Source organism: Macaca fascicularis, chromosome 16, assembly GCF_037993035.2.
Source record: "Macaca fascicularis isolate 582-1 chromosome 16, T2T-MFA8v1.1".
In the NCBI taxonomy this organism is placed as follows: domain Eukaryota; kingdom Metazoa; phylum Chordata; class Mammalia; order Primates; family Cercopithecidae; genus Macaca; species Macaca fascicularis.
In genome coordinates this window covers 4187595-4205670 of record NC_088390.1, presented here as the reverse complement: position 1 = coordinate 4205670, position 18076 = coordinate 4187595, and the positions used below count along the sequence as shown (strand labels likewise).

The window sequence follows — 18076 nt, the reverse complement described above, 5'->3', positions numbered from 1 at the left end:
ACAGGCCCGCAGTCTATGAGTTGGCCTAGCACAGAATTTCCCACTATGGGGTTTGGGGTGTCTGTGTTATATGGTGACAAGCCTGTCTTGGTTGAGTTTCTGACATGAGACCCAAAAAGAGGACAGTAGTAGCAGAGGCAACAGAGGAGGAGTTCTAGAAGCTGTGTCATGAGAATGGTGATCACCAGTGGCTGCGTCTCCAAGCCAATCCTGTATCCACAGCATAACCAAGGCCATCTTGTTTTCGCTTGAGGCCTGGCCATGTTGGCTGCCAAGATGGCTTCCTGGCTGCCCTCACTTCAGTATATACCCTTACAATAAACCTTCATCCAGTGATGTATCCTCAGGGTTACTGGTAACCTGAAAGAGCCTAACATGGCCCCTATCCTACAGAATGAGCTAACAGGGGCAGGAACTGGACTCAATTCATCTCTAGTCCCCCTGAGATCTAAACCTTAACTTATGAAGAGTAGGTATTCAATAAGATCCTGACATCAACTAAAATCCTTCTGAGGCATTTCCCACCACATGCCCCACCCCATCCTCAACACATTTTACATCATTCAGACAAGAACAGTTCACCTGCCACACCACACACATCTGGAACACTTCTAGTGTGCTCCCAAATCTTAGTATGAAGGATTTGGCCTGGCATTCTTTGCCCATTTACAGGACTCTGTTTTTTGTTTTTTTGTTTTTTGTTTTTTTGTTTTTTGAGACAAGGTCTCACTCCGTCACCCAGGGTGGAATGCAGTGACGTGATCTCGGCTTATTGTGACCTCTGCCTTCCAGGTTCAAGTGATTCTCATGCTTCAGCCTCCAGAGTAGCTGGGATTACAGGCGTGTGCCACCACACCCTGCTAATTTTTTGTATTTTTAGTACAGACATGGTTTTGCCATGTTGGTCAGGCTGGTCTTGAACTCCTGACCTCAACCAATCCAACCACCTCGGCCTCCCAAAGTGCTGGGATTACAGGCATAAGCTACCAGTCTGGACTCCATTCTTATTCTTTTTCTTCTTTTTTTTTTTTTTGAGACGGAGTCTCATTCAGCCACCCAGGCTGGAGTGCAGTGGTGCAATCTTGGCTCACTGCAACCTCCGTCTTCCGGGTTCAAGCAATTCTCCTGTCTCAGCCTCCTGAGTAGCTGGGGTTACAGGCACCCGCCACCACACCTGGCTAATTTTTGTATTTTAGTAGAGATGAGGTTTCACCATGTTAGCCAAGCTGGTCTTGAACTCCTGACCTCAGGTGATCTGCCTGCCTCGGACTCCCAAAGTGTTAGGATTACAAGCGTGAGCCACCGCTTCTGGCTCTCATTCTTTTCTATTGGGTTTTCTTTTCTTTATTAACCCAGTAATGTTTCAACCTCGGTTTGGCAACTTCATTGAGAAAGGGAAGAAGCCAGCCCTCTGAAGCGCAGGTGAGTAGAGGTCAGTGCTTTCAATGGTAGACAGGGCTGTGGTCTCAAGACTGATCTTGGGCAGACTGGGAAAATGAAGGACGGCGTGCTGCAGAGGCCCACAATGGACAGACACAAACTTTAGATATCATGAAAAAGCCTTGACTGATTGGATGTGGCGGGAGCCGAGGTGTTAATAAAAATGCCAGGGTTCTCAGAAAAGGTAACTCAAGCAGTGATGACAGAAGCAGAAATTCAGAGGCATTAAGGAAAGAATTCTTCCAAGTTAGCCCTGTTTCGATGGTAGAGTGACACTGGTGTTCCTCAGGAAGCCAGTCGTGTCCAAGTAGGACTCGTGAGAGGCGGGGGCTGCAGACAGATGGGAGAAAGGGCTACAACCATCCCACATGTCCGTACTTGTGAAGCAATCTAGTGTTTAGTGTCTTTCATTGAGGCTGGAGTGCAGTGGTGCGATCTCGGCTCACTGCAACCTCCGCCTCCTGGGTTCAAGCGATTCTCCTGCCTCAGCCTCCTGAGTAGCTGGGACTACAGGCGTGCGCCACCACGCCTGGGTAATTTTTTTAATTTTTTAGTAGAGACGGGGTTTCACCATGTTGGCCAGGCTGGTCTTGAACTCCTGACCTCAAGTGATCCGCCCGCCTCGGCCTCCCAAAGTGCTGGGATTACAGGCGTGAGCCACCGCGCCTGGCCTAGTGTTCAGAGTCTTTAACACTGCTTCAGAACACAGTTTGGTGTGTTTTCATTTGAGAAACAAGTCCCTCACGTAGCACCGGTAAGTAGCAAGTGCAGTACCCTACACAGTGGTTTGATTGGCATCACTACCACCTGGGAGACAGCTCACTCAGGAAGTTTGTCTCCTCCTAGAGGACCACATCAAAGGGGATTTGTGGAAACATAAATTTAGGCTTCAAGCCTTTCTGGCTGTGTGCTGAAGCCTGATGCATACAGCACAGTGAGACGGGGAAGCTGCCCTTTTGGAGCTGGTTGTTCAAGGATGGTGCAAGCAATCACTGGCTGTGCTGAAACTGAGGCCAAAGCAAACAGCTTAGTAATCCTCTCCCAAGACTAAGAGGGGCGGAAACAGGTGCCCATCCATCTCCTTCTGGGCGTCTCATCCCTATTCTAACAACCAGAATTTGAAGTAAAACAAATCCATGGCTGTTTTTCAGATTTTAACCTAGAGCCCAGTCCCTAAAAAATGTCAGCCCCCTAAAAACATTGCAGACAATCAAATGAAACTTGTGACCTGTGGACTACTTACCAACACATACGTAATTCTTCTCATAGAATGAAAGCCAATGTTGAAGTGTCAGCATCTCAGAAGATGACAAATCAGATATATCATCCACAAGGCCTGCTTCAGAATAGTCCCCGGTCACAAATGCTCTGGATGCATCTCGGCCTGAAAGAGAGAAGTTTCCATCAGATCCAGTTGTAAATGACTGACACTGTCCCCACTCAAGAATCTATTTTCTTTTCTTTTCTTTGTGTTTTTTTTTTTTTTTTGAGACAGAGTCTCGCTCTGTTGCTCAGGCGTGCAGTGGCATGATCTCAGCCCACTGCAACCTCCACCTTCTGTGAAAGAATCACTTTCAAGTGATTCTCTTGCCTCAGCCTCCAGAGTAGCGGGGATTACAGGTGCCCACCACTATGCCCAGCTACTTTTTATATGTTTTTAGTAGAGATGGGGTTTCACCATGGTGGCCAGGCTGGTTCTGACCTCAGGTGATCCGCCCACCTCGGCCTCCCAAAGTGCTGGGACTACAGGTGTGAGCCACCGCACCCGGCAAGAATCTGTCTTCTGAGAAACGTCTCTTGACAAGCCCCACTCCTCATCCCCAGGAAATGGGGTCCCACCACCTCCTCTGTGACAGATGCTCCTACACCTTGGACACACATCTCTTTGGCACTGATCACATTCTTTCATTTACCTTCGGCGATATTTAACACAGCTGACTGCTTCCCTTGGCCTGGTTTTCCTCCTACTTCTTCAGTTCCTCATTGTCTACCAGCCTTAGGGGTCAATTACCATCCACACCGCCACACTTGACAATCTTATCCACACCTGTGGTTTCAAAGCCCACGTACAGGCAAAGATAGCCACATCTGTATCTTCAGCTCAGATGTCTCCCAAGGCTCACACCTGTATATCCAACACCACTTAGATGTCTCACAGACATCACAAGATCAAAATGTTCACACTGGCTGGGCATGGTGGCTCATGCTCATAATCCCAGCTCCTCAAGAAGCCAAATAAGGAGGACTGCTATGACCACACCACTGCACTCCAGCCTGGGTGACAGGGTGAGACCCCATCTCTCTTAAAAAAAAAAAAAAAGTCCACATTGAACTCATGATTATCGGCACCCTCACAGCCAGGAAACCTGTATCTACTGCAGTACTGCCTGTCTCAGTAAATGCCAAACAGTTGCTCAACCCAGGAATGCAGTTCTTTTTGTGTGTGCGTGAGACAGAATTTCACTCTTGTCGCCCAGGCTGGAGTGCAAAGGCACAATCTTGGCTCACTGCAACCTCTGCCTCACGGGTTCAAGCAATTTGCCTGCCTCAGCCTCCCGAGTAGCTGGGACTACAGGCACACGCCAACATGCCTGGCTATTTTCTGTATCTTTAGTAGAGATGGGGTTTCATCATGTTGGTCAGGCTGGTGTGGAACTCCTGACCTCAGGTGACCTGCCTGCCTTGGCCTCCCAAAGTGCTGGGATTACAGGTGTGAGCCACTGCACCGAGCCTGGGAAATGCAGTTTTTTTTTTTTTTTGAGACCGAGTCTCATTCTGTCGCCCAGGCTGGACTGCAATGGCGCAATCGCAGCTCAGTGCAACCTTCACCTCCCGGGTTCAAGCCAGTCTCCTGCCTCAGCCTCCCGAGTAGCTGGGACTACAGGTGCCCGCCACCACGAACAGCTAATTTTTGTATTTTTAGCAGAGAGGGGGGGTTTCGCCACATTGGCCAGGCTGGTCTTGAACTCCTGACCTGAGGTAATGTTCCCACCTTGCCCTCCCAAAGTGTTGGCATTAGAGGCATGAGCCACTGTGCCCAGCCTGCAGTTCCTAACACTCCCTTCATGTCACATCCAGTCTCCAAGTCCTGTTATTTTCTTCCTAAGTAGTGTTCTTGTGTCAGTCTACCTGTCTCCACCCACATCTAAGCAAGCCCAGGCTGCCATCCTCTCTCACCTGAACTACTACAGTAAACCCTGAGGGAGACCTCCCCACATTCATTCTTGCCCCACTAATCTGCTCTTCATACCACACTCAAATGATATTTTAAACATAAACTGATCATGTCATTCTCCTGCCAAAGAATCCTCAGAGGCTTCCCTCTGCTCTACGAGAATGTCCAAATTCCTGCACCAGCTGCCACCAACGCTGCCTTGCCACCTTCCTTTTTTTTTTTTGGAGACAGAGTTTTGCTCTTGTTACCCAGAATGGAGTGCAATGGTACAATCTCGGCTCACTGCAACCTCTGCCTCCCAGGTTCAAGTGATTCTCCTGCCTCAGTCTCCTGAGTAGCTGGGATTACAGGCATGTGCCACCATGCCCAGCTAATTTTTTTTTTTGAGACAAGAGTCTCGCTCTGTCACCCAGGCTGGAGTGCAGAAATGCTCACTGCAACATCTGCCTCTGTGGTTCAAGCGAGTCTCCTGCCTCTGCCTCCCAAGGAGCTGAGACTACAGGCACACACCACTGTGCCCAGCTCACACAAACATTTGTACATGAATGTTCATAGCAGCATTATTATTTTTTTTTTTTTTTGAGGCGGAGTCTCGCTCTGTCGCCCAGGCTGGAGTGCAGTGGCGCGATCTCGGCTCACTGCAAGCTCCGCCTCCCGGGTTCCCGCCATTCTCCTGCCTCAGCCTCCCGAGTAGCTGGGACTACAGGCGCCGCCACCACGCCCGGCTAATTTTTTTGTATTTTTAGTGGAGACGGGGTTTCATTGTGTCAGCCAGGATGGTCTCGATCTCCTGACCTTGTGATCCGCCCGTCTCGGCCTCCCAAAGTGCTGGGATTACAGGCTTGAGCCACCGCGCCCGGCCAGCAGCATTATTTATAACAGGCAAAAAGGTAGAAAGAAACCAAAAATCCATCAACTGATAAAATGTGGTATATCCGTATTATTAGAACTATAATATCTATAGATGATTATTCAGTCATAAAGGAATAAAGTACTGCTACATGCTGATACACCATGGATGAACCCTGAAAACATTATGCTAAGTGAAAGAAACCAGACACAAAACGCCACATGTATGACTCCATGAAATGCCCAGAATAGGCCAATCGACAGAAAAAAAAAAAGTAGATAGTGGTTGGCAAAGGAAGGAATGAGGAGTGACTGCTAATAGATAAGAAGTTTCTTTCTGGGGTGATGAAAATGTTCTAGAATTAGTGGTGACATTTTTACAAGTTTCTGGTTATATTAAAAAAAAAAAAAAACACTGGGCCGGGCGCGGTGGCTCACACCTATAATCCCAGCACTTTGGGAGGCCGAGGCGGGCGGATCACGAGGTCAGGAGATCCACACCAACCTAGCTAACACGGTGAAACCCCGTCTCTACTAAAAATACAAAAAATTAGCTGGGCATGGTGGCGGGCACCTGTAGTCCCAGTTACTGGGGAGGCTGAGGCAGGAGAATGGCATGAACCTGGGAGGCGGAGCTTGCAGTGAGCCAAGATTGCACCCCTGCACTCCAGCCTGGGCAACAGAGTAAGACTCCGTCTCAAACAAACAGCACTGAATTTTGGCTAACACCTGTAATCCAAGCACTGTGGGAGATCAAGGCAGGTGGATCACTTGAGGCCAGGATTTCCAGTCCAGCCTGGCCAAGATGGTGAAACTCCATCTCTACTAAAAATACAAAAATCAGCCAGACGTGGTGGCGCACACCTGTAATCCCAGCTCCTCGGGAGGGTGGGGCACAAGAACATTGAATTCAGGAGGCGGAGGTTGCAGTGAGCCAAGATGGCACCACCGCACTTCAGCCTGGACAAACAAACAAAAAGGCTGGGTGCAGTGGCTTACACCTGTAATCGCAGCACTTTGGGAGGCTGAGACCGGTGGAGCACTTGAGCTCCGGAGTTGAAGACCAGCCTGGCCAACATGGTGACAACTTATCTCTACAAAAAATACAAAAATTAGCTGGGCATGGTGGTGCACACCTATGGTCCCAGCTACTTGGCAGGCTGAAGTGGGAGGATCGCTTGAGCCTGGAAGGCAGAGGTTGCAGTGAGCCGAGATCACGCCACTGCACTCCAGCCTGGGTGACAAGAGCGAGACTCCATCTCAAAAAAAAAAAAAGAAAAAAAGAAAAAGCACTCCAGAAATCGAAGGTTTTATGCCCACACTTGTGCAAACATCCAACGACATCTCCAACAGCACGGGATAGGGCAGCGCAACGAAAACTGCCTTCACTTTGATTCCAGTCCCAGCTCTGCTTCTAACTCACTGTGTAGCCCTGAGTAAGTCCCTTCCCCTACTGGACTATCTCAGGGGCTTTGCGAGACCAACTGGACTTCATTCCTTTTCTGTCAACCCTTGTATTTCCCTAGACAGAGGGAAAGGGCTTGTATTTTAAGTTTTAGAGGGAGCTTCCCAACTCCCCTAAGATAATGACAAGTGGAAAATGCTTAATATCAGCCTAGTAGCTGATCTTAGGCCTGCCCTGCACTTTTTTTCTTTTTAAATTTTGGAGGTCAGTCCCGCTGGCTGGCAAGGCAACTTCTGTAAAAAAGCACTAGGCTGGGGGTCCAAGTCCATGTTCTGTCAGTACTCAGGTGTGAGGGTTTTAGGCAAATCACATCCTTTAATCCCCTCAGCTGTAAAACAGGGACACCAGCATAAACTTAATTTGACAAATGTTCCTTGAGGCCTAACATATGTACAGCTTTGTTCTACCTATGAAGGACTGTAAAGGGGACTGGACCCCTTTCCTGTGCCCTAACCTCATAATCTTTTCTAAGGAAAGTAAACAGGTGCATCTGTACTAGAAGCAGGAATGACTCAGACCAAATGTACTATATGACGGCCATAAAGAAATGAAGTATTGAGGCATGCTCATAAACCATGGATGAACCTTGAAAACAACACGCTAAGGGGTGGGGGGGAAGACAGATTATTTCGGACCCGGGCATAATGAAGAAATGGTTGGAATTAGTAAGGAAACTATGAGGGTGGAGGCGGGGCGGGATCTCATTTATCTGTGCCCTGAGAAGTCTGGCACACAGCCCGTATCCTTGGCTTCCGACGGTGGGTAATGGTGACCAAGAGAGAAGACATGTTTCTCCAATATAAGTCATGCAGGGCGGTGGTGAATGACAGAGCTGGCCCACAGTCCCGCCAGAGCCAGAGAGCCCAGAAGGATGGTGCAGCTCGGAACCGCCCGTCGCGCGGGTTTGATGGACGTGGGGTGGGGTGGGGGGTGCGGGCGAAATAGATGAATAATGAACGAACCACGCGCAGGTGGCTACCGGCTCGCGCCAGCGGAGGGAAAGGCGTGAGCAGCCTCGCTGATACCTGCGAAGCCGCTATAGTGGGACCCAGGCTCGTAGTGCCTCCGGCCGGAGGACACATCGTAGACGCGGCCGAGCAACGCCAAGTAGAGGCCAGGGTCCCCTGGGCCGCCGCGATAGCGAGACAGCTCCTCCGGTATGAAAAGGCGAAAGCCAGCGCGGGGACCCCACCAGCCCATAAGCCGTGCTGCCATCACCGCTGCTGCGGCTACAGCCAGGCCCAACAAAAGCCCACGGCCTCCGAGCCTCAGCATCGATACGGCCGCACGCGCTCCGCACTGCCCGAGTTGCCGCCTCTGTCTACAGCCAAGATGGCGGAGACGCCGAGAGTGACGTCATGGGCGCGCGCGCTCTCGCTCTCCTCGCTCGTGCGCGCGCTCCCTCTCAGCTCGCTCTGTCTGTATTCCTGGCTCTGGCGATACTGCGACTTTTTCCTTGTACTTTTTTTTTTTTTTTTTTTTTTTTTTGGAGACAGAGTTTTAGCTCTTGTCGCCCAAGCTGGAGTGCAGAGGCGCAATCTCGGCTCACTGCAACCTCCGCCTCCCGGGTCCAAGCGATTCTCCTGCCTCAGCCTCCCGAGTAGCTGAGAGTACAGGCACGCGCCACCACGCCCGGCTAATATTTTGTATTTAGTAGAGACGGGTTCACCACGTTGGTCAGGCTGGTCTCGAACTCCTGACCTCAGGTGATCCACCCGTGTCGGCCTCCCAAAGTGCTGGGATTACAGGCGTGAGCCACCCGCGCCTGGCTCTTCTCGTACTTCTTGGCTTGCAGGTTGTCAGCCCCAACAAAGATGGCGGCAGCAGAGGCTGCGGAATGACGTAGATGTTGAGACAGACTCGTCCTCTGGGAAATCAAGGTTGCACCCTTTGAGGCGGTGCTCCCCGCCTAGCTGTCGTGAGTTGGTAGAGGCCTGCTACCTACGTGACGGCGCCTTTGCGACAGCAGTCGTCGTTTGACGGCCAGGAAGCCGGAAGCCGCAGCCGCCGCCGTCGTCTCCTCCCCGTCCCCGCCCGCCGGCTGCTGTCGGAGGTTGACAGGTCGAGGCGGGGAGGCGGCGGCGGCTGCAGAGCCGGGCGCCCAAGACGGAGACCTCATGGGGAACGCTCCGAGTCACAGCAGTGAAGACGAAGCGGCAGCTGCCGGGGGCGAGGGCTGGGGCCCACACCAGGACTGGGCCGCGGTCTCGGGCACGACCCCCGGCCCGGGCCTCGCGGCTCCAGCGCTACCGCCAGCCGCGGCGCTGCTGGAGCCGGCGAGGCTGCGAGAGGCTGCCGCTGCGTTGCTGCCCACACCCCCCTGCGAGTCGCTGGTGTCGAGGCATCGCGGCGCGTTGTTTCGCTGGCTGGAAGAGCGGCTGGGCCGCGGCGAAGAGTCTGTCACTCTGGAGCAGTTCCGGGAGCTGCTGGAGGCTCGCGGCGCCGGCTGCTCTAGCGAGCAGTTCGAGGAGGTCAGGGCCGGCAGGCGACTGCGGGGGTGGGGCAGGGCGGTCGCCCCCAGGGGACTAAAGGAAGAGGTGGGCATTTGCTTTGGAGAGGCCACGCGGGGACCCATATGAGGTGTTCCCAGCTTTTCACCAGGCGTTTGCTTCGTCTCTCTCTGTCCTGTGTGAGAGGTCTGGAGAGCCTGCATGAGGCCGTCCCTGCTCTGAAGAGCTGGACAAGCCCAGATGTCTCTGTATGTTGTAATGCAGACCTTTGTGCAGTTGATGGACGCTACTCTCTGGAGACCTTTTATCAGGTTCTAGAACAGTTTGGAGAGAAAAGAGATGTGAGGATAGGAGGAGTGGCGCTGAAAACCATTTTTTATATTGTCCTGTCCACGTTTTTACACGGCACCTTCCGAATTCAGTGTGGGCACCGAATGAGTGTGGAAAGACAGTAGTAACGTACTGGAAAGGCTCACATTCTGAAACCTATCCTCCTGATGCAAAAACTAGCTTTCCCAAAATACACATTGGTTTGTAGACCCTTAAAGAACTATATGTTAGACTCATTTAAACCTTCATAGGATCTGAAACTGATAGGCAAATACCGGGTTTCCTACGTCATTTCGCAATTACAAGTGAATACTTGTAATTATACGGTTCTTCATATAATCACCAAGATCATGTGTGCTAAATCATTAAGAGCAAATTGATTTGGCAACAAAATATTTTCCTTGGAAGGCATCTTGGGAGTTATCTACTGGGTACTTCACTTTGAGTTGACAAGACTGATCCAGGGTTACCCAGTGAATCATTAGTAAAACTGAGACTATCACCTGGATCTCTTGCTTTTTTTTTTTTTCTTTCTTTCAATTTTTATTTTAAATTCAGGCGTACATGTGCAGGATTTGGATTTGCAGATTTGTTACATAGGTAAACTTGTGCCATGCTGGTTTACTCCACGGATCATCCCATCACCCAAGTGTTAAGTCCAGCATCCATTAGCTATTCTTCCTGATGCTCTCTCTCCCCCCACCCCCATCCTATTTTTTGTTTTTAATGTCTCACTACCTCCTTCCTGGGATCCTATTTCTTTTAACTCCACGGTATGACAAAAAAGGTACTTAATTTGTGAAAATGAGTCAGCCAACCATGTAGAATCTTCAGTGGCCACGAAGGGTGAGTACATAAAGCAGTAAACCAGCAGGTACTTGTAATGCCTTTAAACGATTCTGTTTACTTGAAAATCAGAGGCTTTTAAAATATTTTAAGAATGTCTTCCTGTACATGGCCAGAATTCAGATAATGTAGTTTGTGTGTTTCTTATGAAAAAAGAGCCTTTAAGGCATCCCAGCCCTTAAAAGTAATAGTCATGGCCGGGTGTGGTGGCTCATGCCTGTAATCCCAGCACTTTGGGAGGCCAAGGCGGGAGAATCATCTGAGGTCAGGAATTCGAGAGCAGCCTGGCCAACATGGTGAAACCCCATCTCTACTAAAAATACAAAAATTAGCTGGGCCTGGTGGGTGGGTGCCTGTAATCCCAGCTACTTGGGAGGCTGAGGTGGGAGAATCGCTTGAACCCAGGAGGTGGAGGTTGCTGTGAGCCAAGATCGCACCGCTGCTCTCCAGCCTGGTCCACAGAGCGAGACTCTGTCTCAAAAAAAAAAAAAAAAAAAAGTCATATTAGTTAGTGAAAGATCTCCTTTTTTTTTTTTTTTTTTCCCCAAGAATACATGTAGCACCTTCCCTCTAGTATCTATCTGTATTATAAGAATATGAAGTGGTCATGGAAAGAACCATGCAGAACTGTTCAAGGAGTTGGCACTTTGCAGATTTGTGCAAAGGCAAATGGAGAGAAACACCGTTTACATTCTGAGATGAGATCTGACAGAAATAGAACTTTATGTAGAGTTCATAAGGTCAAGGTGTGGTTCAGAAATCACTGAGGGGTTGTGGCATTATTGTTCACTGAGCAAATGTTTATTGGGCGTATATTGAGTGCCACTCACTTGGATGACAGTGGACAAAGCAGATACTTGCTCTTAAAGAGTATGTAGTGTGGTGGAAGAGACAGGTATTAACCCAGTAATTGTAAGATATGGTGAATGTTAACCAAGAGAAGGTATAAGGAATAAGTAGCAAGTGTATTTAACCTCACCTAGAGCTCAAGCAAGAGTTACCTGAGAACCTAACATTTCAGCCACAGGTGAATGTTGAAAGCAGACAGTGTCACAGGAGGTAGTAACAGCATTTCAGGCAGAGGAAATTGTATCCACAAAGGTCCAAAGTCCAGAGAATCTGGAAGAAGTCTGGTATGGTGTATTAGGGATAGACAAATCTTTTTCAAGGGACAGAAAACCTAATGCACCAGTGGTTTAAACAGAGAGGCTGCTTTCTTATGAAAATGTTCAGGTAGGCAGTCCAGGGTTGATGTGGCAGTTTTATCATCATCAGGGACATGGCTTCATCCATCTTGTGCTGTCATCCTCCACAGACATCTTCCACTTGGTAATTCTATTGACTCCTTCTCCTGTCATTTTCCACATTCCAACAAGCAAGAAAGGGAAAACGGAAGGAGAGAGCTATGCTCACTCTCTTACGGGCACAGCTTACATCCCATAGGCCAAAATTCAGTCACATGGCTGCATTCAGCTGTGGGAGAGGCTGGGATTCTTTTTCCATGGCCATATATTCAGCTAAAACTCAGGACTTAATTATTGAGGAAGGGGAGAGAAAATATTGAGTTATATTTGGCAGTCTTTGATTCCCATAGCTAGGTCATACAATTCTGTGAGTGAGGCTTAGCCTAGGTTTAAAAACCTGATCGTGATAATCTCACAGTGGCTACCCTCTCTCGATAATCTCACGATGGCTGCTCTGTCTGTAAGGACTAGTAAGTTAGGACTAGCCAAACAATACAAGAATTAGCCATGCATTTGATTCCGTGCTTTAAAAATGTCTGTCCTTAGACTTGAGTAAGTGTATGCTTTTGTGTATACTTACACAGTTAATTCTATGTTGTTAATCTACATCTAAGCTTTTGAGAGTATATTGCTGTATTTTACTACAAGATGAAGGGCTTGTGAAATAATAGAATGTCTTTATGGTAGCAACTAGAATGACAAGTTGTTTCTGTCATTCATTTTTATAAGAGCTGACATGGTAGAACAATTGCCATGGCTGTGCATGGTTTATTATAGTGCTGAGAGTTTCCAAGTGTTCCATGTTTCTTCTTTGGCTTCCCAGCTTACACTGCCATTAGTGTCCACGCAGCTGTCTTGTTTTCAAATTCCTGTGACCTCAGTTACTTGAGGAGGTATTATGAAGAAGTTCTTGGAGTTGGACCATGGACCAAAGTCTGAAGCCTTATCATTTTATAGTACAACACACCTTTTCTCGTGGTAGGTGTGGTCCAGGGAGAAAGGACTCTTCAGTGTGTTCACAGGGAGCAATATTTAATTGACTGCCATGTAGAGGGGAAATAGAATTAAAATTAAGTTCTTATTTCACATCAGAGGTTATAGATTAGATATTTATACCCTTAGAGTATGATTCTAGAAAATCTAGGGCAGAAAAGTGTGCTGAGCACAGGGTGATAACAGATGGCCCTAAAGTGAAATTTCATATGAATAGGTCCTGTTTTACTAATTTGCCACATAGTTTTGGTGCCTGCGTTGTGAAATTCGTGGGGTGGTAAGCTGTAACGGAAGGGCCTTTTTGATTCATCTCTGTTCATCGTCTTAGCACAGTCCTGGGTGGCTGCCAATGCCCAGGTGCTTTGGGGGACTGTGGAAGTTGTAGTCCACACACACTCAAACCTAGTATTTTATATTCAGTCTGTAACCTTTTAATAATAAAATATTTCTTGACATTGAAGGAAACAGTTAAATACGGTTTTCGTGAAAACTTTAAAAGGTTCTTAGGCACTTTTGGGTGTACAGGAAGTTTGTAGAAAAGCCCTACGCCCATCTTCGTATTATTATGTGAAAAGTATTAGTCAACTTATTTAGAATGGCTTTGAGCCCAGGAACTCTGCCCGCAGGAATATGCAGATGTGATTATCCGCCCTTTTAAGACTATAGACTGTAAGAGCTGTGTGTGTGCACCTTAAAGCAACAGCAGGCTGCGAGCTTGTCTTGCCCTCAGCCGGGAGCCCTCGGCTCTCCACTACCTGAGGGACCAAATCTGTATTTGTCTGAATTGGTTGAACCCCATACATCAGCCTACCTCTCTTACCTAATTTCCCTTCCCCACCTGCACCAGCCCTGTGCTGGCTAGTGGGATGCCTGCTTTGTCCCTAACTCCCTTACCTAATTTATCTTCCCCCTGCACCAGCCCTGTGCTGGCTAGTGGGATGCCTGCTTTGTCCTGTGTATGGACCTTGCTGTCAGTTCTTGAAGATTCCCCACCTTGGCACTGTCACCTGGTCAGCACCATGTCTTCTGTGGCTTGATTAAGATAGTGTCTCCTTAATGGTGTTTCCAGCCCTACACCTGAGGCTCCCCTTTGGCACTTGGAGCATACCGTCTGGCCTTTTGTCGTGCAGCTAGGCTGAGGCCGCCAGCCACCTGCCTGCACTACCATTGTACACAGGATGTCTTTGGTAAGGGATGGCTGGCTGTGGATGGTGATAAGGCAGTACAGGAAAGATCCTTGGTGAGTGGAGATGATGATGATGATGAAGATGATGATTATTTTGAAACGGAGTCTCTGTCGCCCAGGCTGGAGTGCAGTGGCGCAATCTTGGCTCACTGCAAACTCCACCTCCCAGGTTCACGCCATTCTCCTGCCTCAGCCTCCTGAGTAGCTGGCACTACGGGTGCCCACCACCACGTCCAGCTAATTTTTCGTATTTTTTAGTAGAGACGGGGTTTCACCATGTTAGCCAGGGTGGTCTCGATTTCCTGACCTTGTGATCCGCCCGCCTCAGCCTCCCAAAGTGCTGGGATTACAGGCCTGAGCCATCGCACCCGGCCGAGTGGAGATTATTTTTGCTCACTTCGGCTTTGCGTGCTTTGCTGTGGGAGAGTTGATGGTATTGGTTTCTTTGGAGAAATTCATGACCTAGGAGAGCTTTGGAGGAAAGGCCACACAGCTCTTTTGTCTCTCCCTGATTTCCAGAATACCACCTCACCATGGTACTGCCTTGCTTTAGAAACTTCAGTGGCTCCCCATTGCCTTCAGAATCCCATCTGAATAGTGGAGCAGCCTTTACACTCTTATACCTTCTACCCTTGTCTCCCAGTGCTCTTTAAGCAGCCACTGTATTATCCTGTTTCCCGTGTGTGGGAATTTTGTCCTTTGCTCTCATTCTCTCTTGTCTGCTCCTTGCTCCATCCTAAGCCCACTCCAATTTCAAGGACCACAGAGAAGCACTTACCAGCAGCATGGAGTTTGAGAAAGGCTTCACCAAAACAAGGCTTGAGAGGCTGGAAGAATTTGCCTGGCAAAGGAAGAAGGGGATACTTCGTTTGGAAGGCATAGCGTATGCAAATATACTGAAGTGAGAGGGCATGGCACATCTTGAGAATGATACTTTAGCACCTAGTCTAGAGCCTGAACCGGCTGGGACCTTGCTTGCCTGCAAGCTGCCCCTCCCCTCCTCCAAAAAGGGACCCCTTTCATAACAACCTGGGCGGGTGTAGTTAGCTTGTCACAGCATCAGCAGGTTTGCCATGTTACGAGTCTGCTCATTCTGCTGTTCTTTAGACTGAGGTTGAGAATTGGGCCTCGAGCCAACCTGCTTGTGAGCAAGTTCTAGTTCCACCATTCTCAAGCCAGGTGACTTTGGTCAACTTACTTGACCACAGCATCTCAGTTGCCTCACCCATTAAAACAAACTCACCTGCTCAGTGCTCAGTAAGTGTTGTAATTGGTACTGTTACTGTTTTCTATGGTTGTAGTTCAGTTCCAAGATGTTTATTCCAGCCTCTATAACAGTCTTTTTTTTTTTTTTTTTTTTTTTGAGACAGTGTCTCACTGTCGCCCAGGCTGGAGTGCAGTGGCACAGTATTGGCTCACTACAAACTCCGCCTCCCGGTTTCAAGCGATTCTCCTGCCTCAGCCTCCCAATTAGTTGGGATTACAGGCGCCTGCCCCCATGTCTGGCTAATTTCTGTATTTTTAGTAGAGATGGGGATTTCACTATGTTAGCCAGACTGGTCTCAAACTCCTGACTTCAGGTGAACCACCCGCCTCAGCCTCCCCAAGTGTTGGGATTACAGGCATGAGCCACTGCACCCAACTTACAGCTCTTTAAATACTTTATTTTAGATAAGGATATTCTTTTCTTTCTTTCTTTCTTTTTTTTTTTTTGAGACAGAGTCTTGCTCTGTCACCCAGGCTGGAGTGCAGTGGCACAATCTCAGCTCACTGCAACCTCCGCTTCCCAGGTTCAAGTGATTCTCCTGCATCATCTTCCTGAGTAACTGGGACTACGGGCGTGCACCACCACACCCGGCTAGTATATATATGTGTTTTTCATTTTTGGTAGAGATGGGGTTTCGCCCTGTTGGCCTAGCTGATCTCTAACTCCTGGCTTCAAGTGATCCGCCTGCCTCAGCCTCTCAAAGTGCTAGGTAGACAAGGACATTCTTACAGATGAGTAACCTGAGGCCTTGGATATGTGACCCACCCAGTCAGTGGCAGAAGTAAGATCAGATCCAGAGTTTTTGACTGATGGAGTGTATTTCTTTCAAGTGGAGTCGCCATGCAGCCTTCTTATTTAAGCCAGTGCATTGCATTCTAGTGTTGCGATCTCAGCTCATTGCAGCCTCCACTTCCCAGCCTCAAGCGACTCTCCAGTCTCAGCCTCCCGAATAGCTGGGACTACATGTGCCCACCACCAAACACTCAGCTAATTTTTGTGTTTTTTGTAGAGATGAGGTTTCGCCATGTTCCCCAGGCTGGTCTCAAGCTCTTGAGCTCCAAGCAGTCTGCCTGCCTCAGCCTCCCAAAGTGCTGCGATCACAGGCGTGGTCCGCCGCTCCTGGCCTGGTCTGTGAGGCTTTTGGTAACCATTTTCATGTATGTAACGTGGTCTTGATCCCAGTAGTGGTTAAGGAGGTTAAACAGGAATGGATGAGGGCCTGAGCCTTTCTCATGCTGTCCTCAGGCTAAGGCAAATAGATGGAAATCTGTAGTTCAGCCAGCCCACTTTTCTGTCTCTTGTCCACAAAGTAGATCAATATGGCTTTCTAACTAGATTGTAATAACTTAACTGTTTTTTTTTTTTTTTTTTTTTAGACGGAGTCTTGCTCTGTCACCCATGCTGGAGTGCAGTGGCACGATCTCGGCTCACTACAACCTCTGCCTCCTGGGTTCAGGCGATTCTCCTGCCTCAGCCTTCTGAGTAGCTGGTACTACAGGCGTGTGCCACCACACCCAGCTAATTTTTTGTATTTTTTTTAGTAGAGACGGAGTTTCACCATGTAAGCCAGGATGGTCTCAATCTCCTGACCTTGTGATCCGCCCGCCTTGGCCTCCCAAACTGCTGGGATTGCAGGTGTGAGCCACTGCACCTGGCCTTTTTTTTTTTTTTTTTTGTGGAAACAGAGTCTCGCTCTTGTCACCCAGGCTGGAGTGCAATGGCACGATCTCTGCTCACTGCAACCTCTGCCTCCTGGGTTCAAGTAATTCTCCTATTTCAGCCTCCCGAGTAGCTGGGATTACAGGTGCCTGCTACCACACCCGGCTAATTTTTTGTATTTTTAGTAGAGACAGGGTTTCACCATGTTGGCCAGGCTGGTCTCGAACTCCTGACCTCAGGTGATCCATCTGCCTCGGCCTCCCAAAGTGCTGAGATTACAGACGTGAGCCACCGCACCTGGCTGTAATAATGTTTTTTTGAAGTTTACTAGGCATCATCTTGTTCATAATCTTTTGGATCCTTACAACAAGCTAGGGGGAAAAAAGGTTGGGCAAGATGCCGAATTGAGACTTCAGGAGGCCAAGAGTCTTGTTCCAGATCTCATCATGGAGAATAAGTGGTAAATCTGTCACAATCGTGTAATCCAGGTTTCTTGTTTTAGTTTGACACTGTTAAACTTTTTGTCTCCCACCTGGTGCCTGTCATAGTGCCTGCACTTGGGTGCTGCCAAAATAGTGTCATGTGGGTGGCAGAGCACGTAGTGGGAAGGTGGTATAGGAAGAGCCCTGAATTAGGGAGGAAGAGGAAGAGTACAGCAGACCAGGTAGCATCTGTGTGGAGATGGATGTTGGCTTCATGGAAACAGGGAGTGTTACTCTGGTTTTAGGGAGGCAAAGGTAGACTTACTCTGCTTTGCACTGTTAGACTAGACCTAGAGTACTGAGATGAGTTTTGGGCCCCACATTCCAAAGGCAGTGTGTTTCATACTGCCCCTTTAGTGGGTTGGAAATCTGTTTAGTGAGTCTTAACCTGCTTATTAAAAAAATGAAACAGAATGGAATGGAATAGAAAATATCAAGTCAGGTGTGGTGGCTCATGCCTGTAATCCCAGCACTTTGGGAGGCCAAAGCAGGTGGATCACAAGGTCAAGAGATCGAGACCACCCTGGCCAACAAGGTGAAACCCTGTCTCTACTAAAAATACAAAAATTAGCTGAGCATGGTGGCATGTGCCTGTAGTCTCAGCTACTTGGGAGGCTGAGGCAGGAGAATTGCTTGAACCCAGGAGGCGGAGGTTGCAGTGAGCCAAGATCGCGCCCAGCCTGGTGATGG

General features: G+C 48.7%; 2 protein-coding genes across 9 annotated transcripts in view; one reads left to right on the top strand and one right to left on the bottom strand.

Moving 5' to 3' along the window:
* Positions 1 to 8748, bottom strand: part of CYB5D2 (cytochrome b5 domain containing 2) — a 31876-nt gene extending 23128 nt beyond the window's left edge. For 2 of the 4 annotated variants that reach the window (XM_065532256.2, XM_005582550.5), the window contains exons 1-2: positions 7955 to 8748; positions 2684 to 2824 (exon numbers count right to left, since the gene is read on the bottom strand). In XM_065532256.2, the coding sequence (XP_065388328.1) occupies positions 2684 to 2824; positions 7955 to 8204 (391 nt within the window). In that variant the 5' untranslated portion in view covers positions 8205 to 8748. Of the gene's footprint in view, positions 1 to 2683; positions 2825 to 7891 lie in introns of all 4 variants that reach the window. The other 2 variants (XM_074018277.1, XM_005582552.5) reach the window with 2 other exon arrangements.
* Positions 8749 to 8914: 166 nt separating this feature from the next.
* The window catches only part of ZZEF1 (zinc finger ZZ-type and EF-hand domain containing 1), a 140767-nt gene continuing 131605 nt past the window's right edge, over positions 8915 to 18076 (top strand). For all 5 annotated transcript variants that reach the window (XR_012425143.1, XM_074018267.1, XM_074018266.1 and 2 more), the window contains exon 1: positions 8915 to 9400. Coding sequence is in view for 2 of the 5 variants with exons in the window: in XM_005582549.5 (XP_005582606.3) it covers positions 9047 to 9400 (354 nt within the window). In the remaining 3 variants the exon portion in view is untranslated. The remainder of the gene's footprint in view (positions 9401 to 18076) is intronic.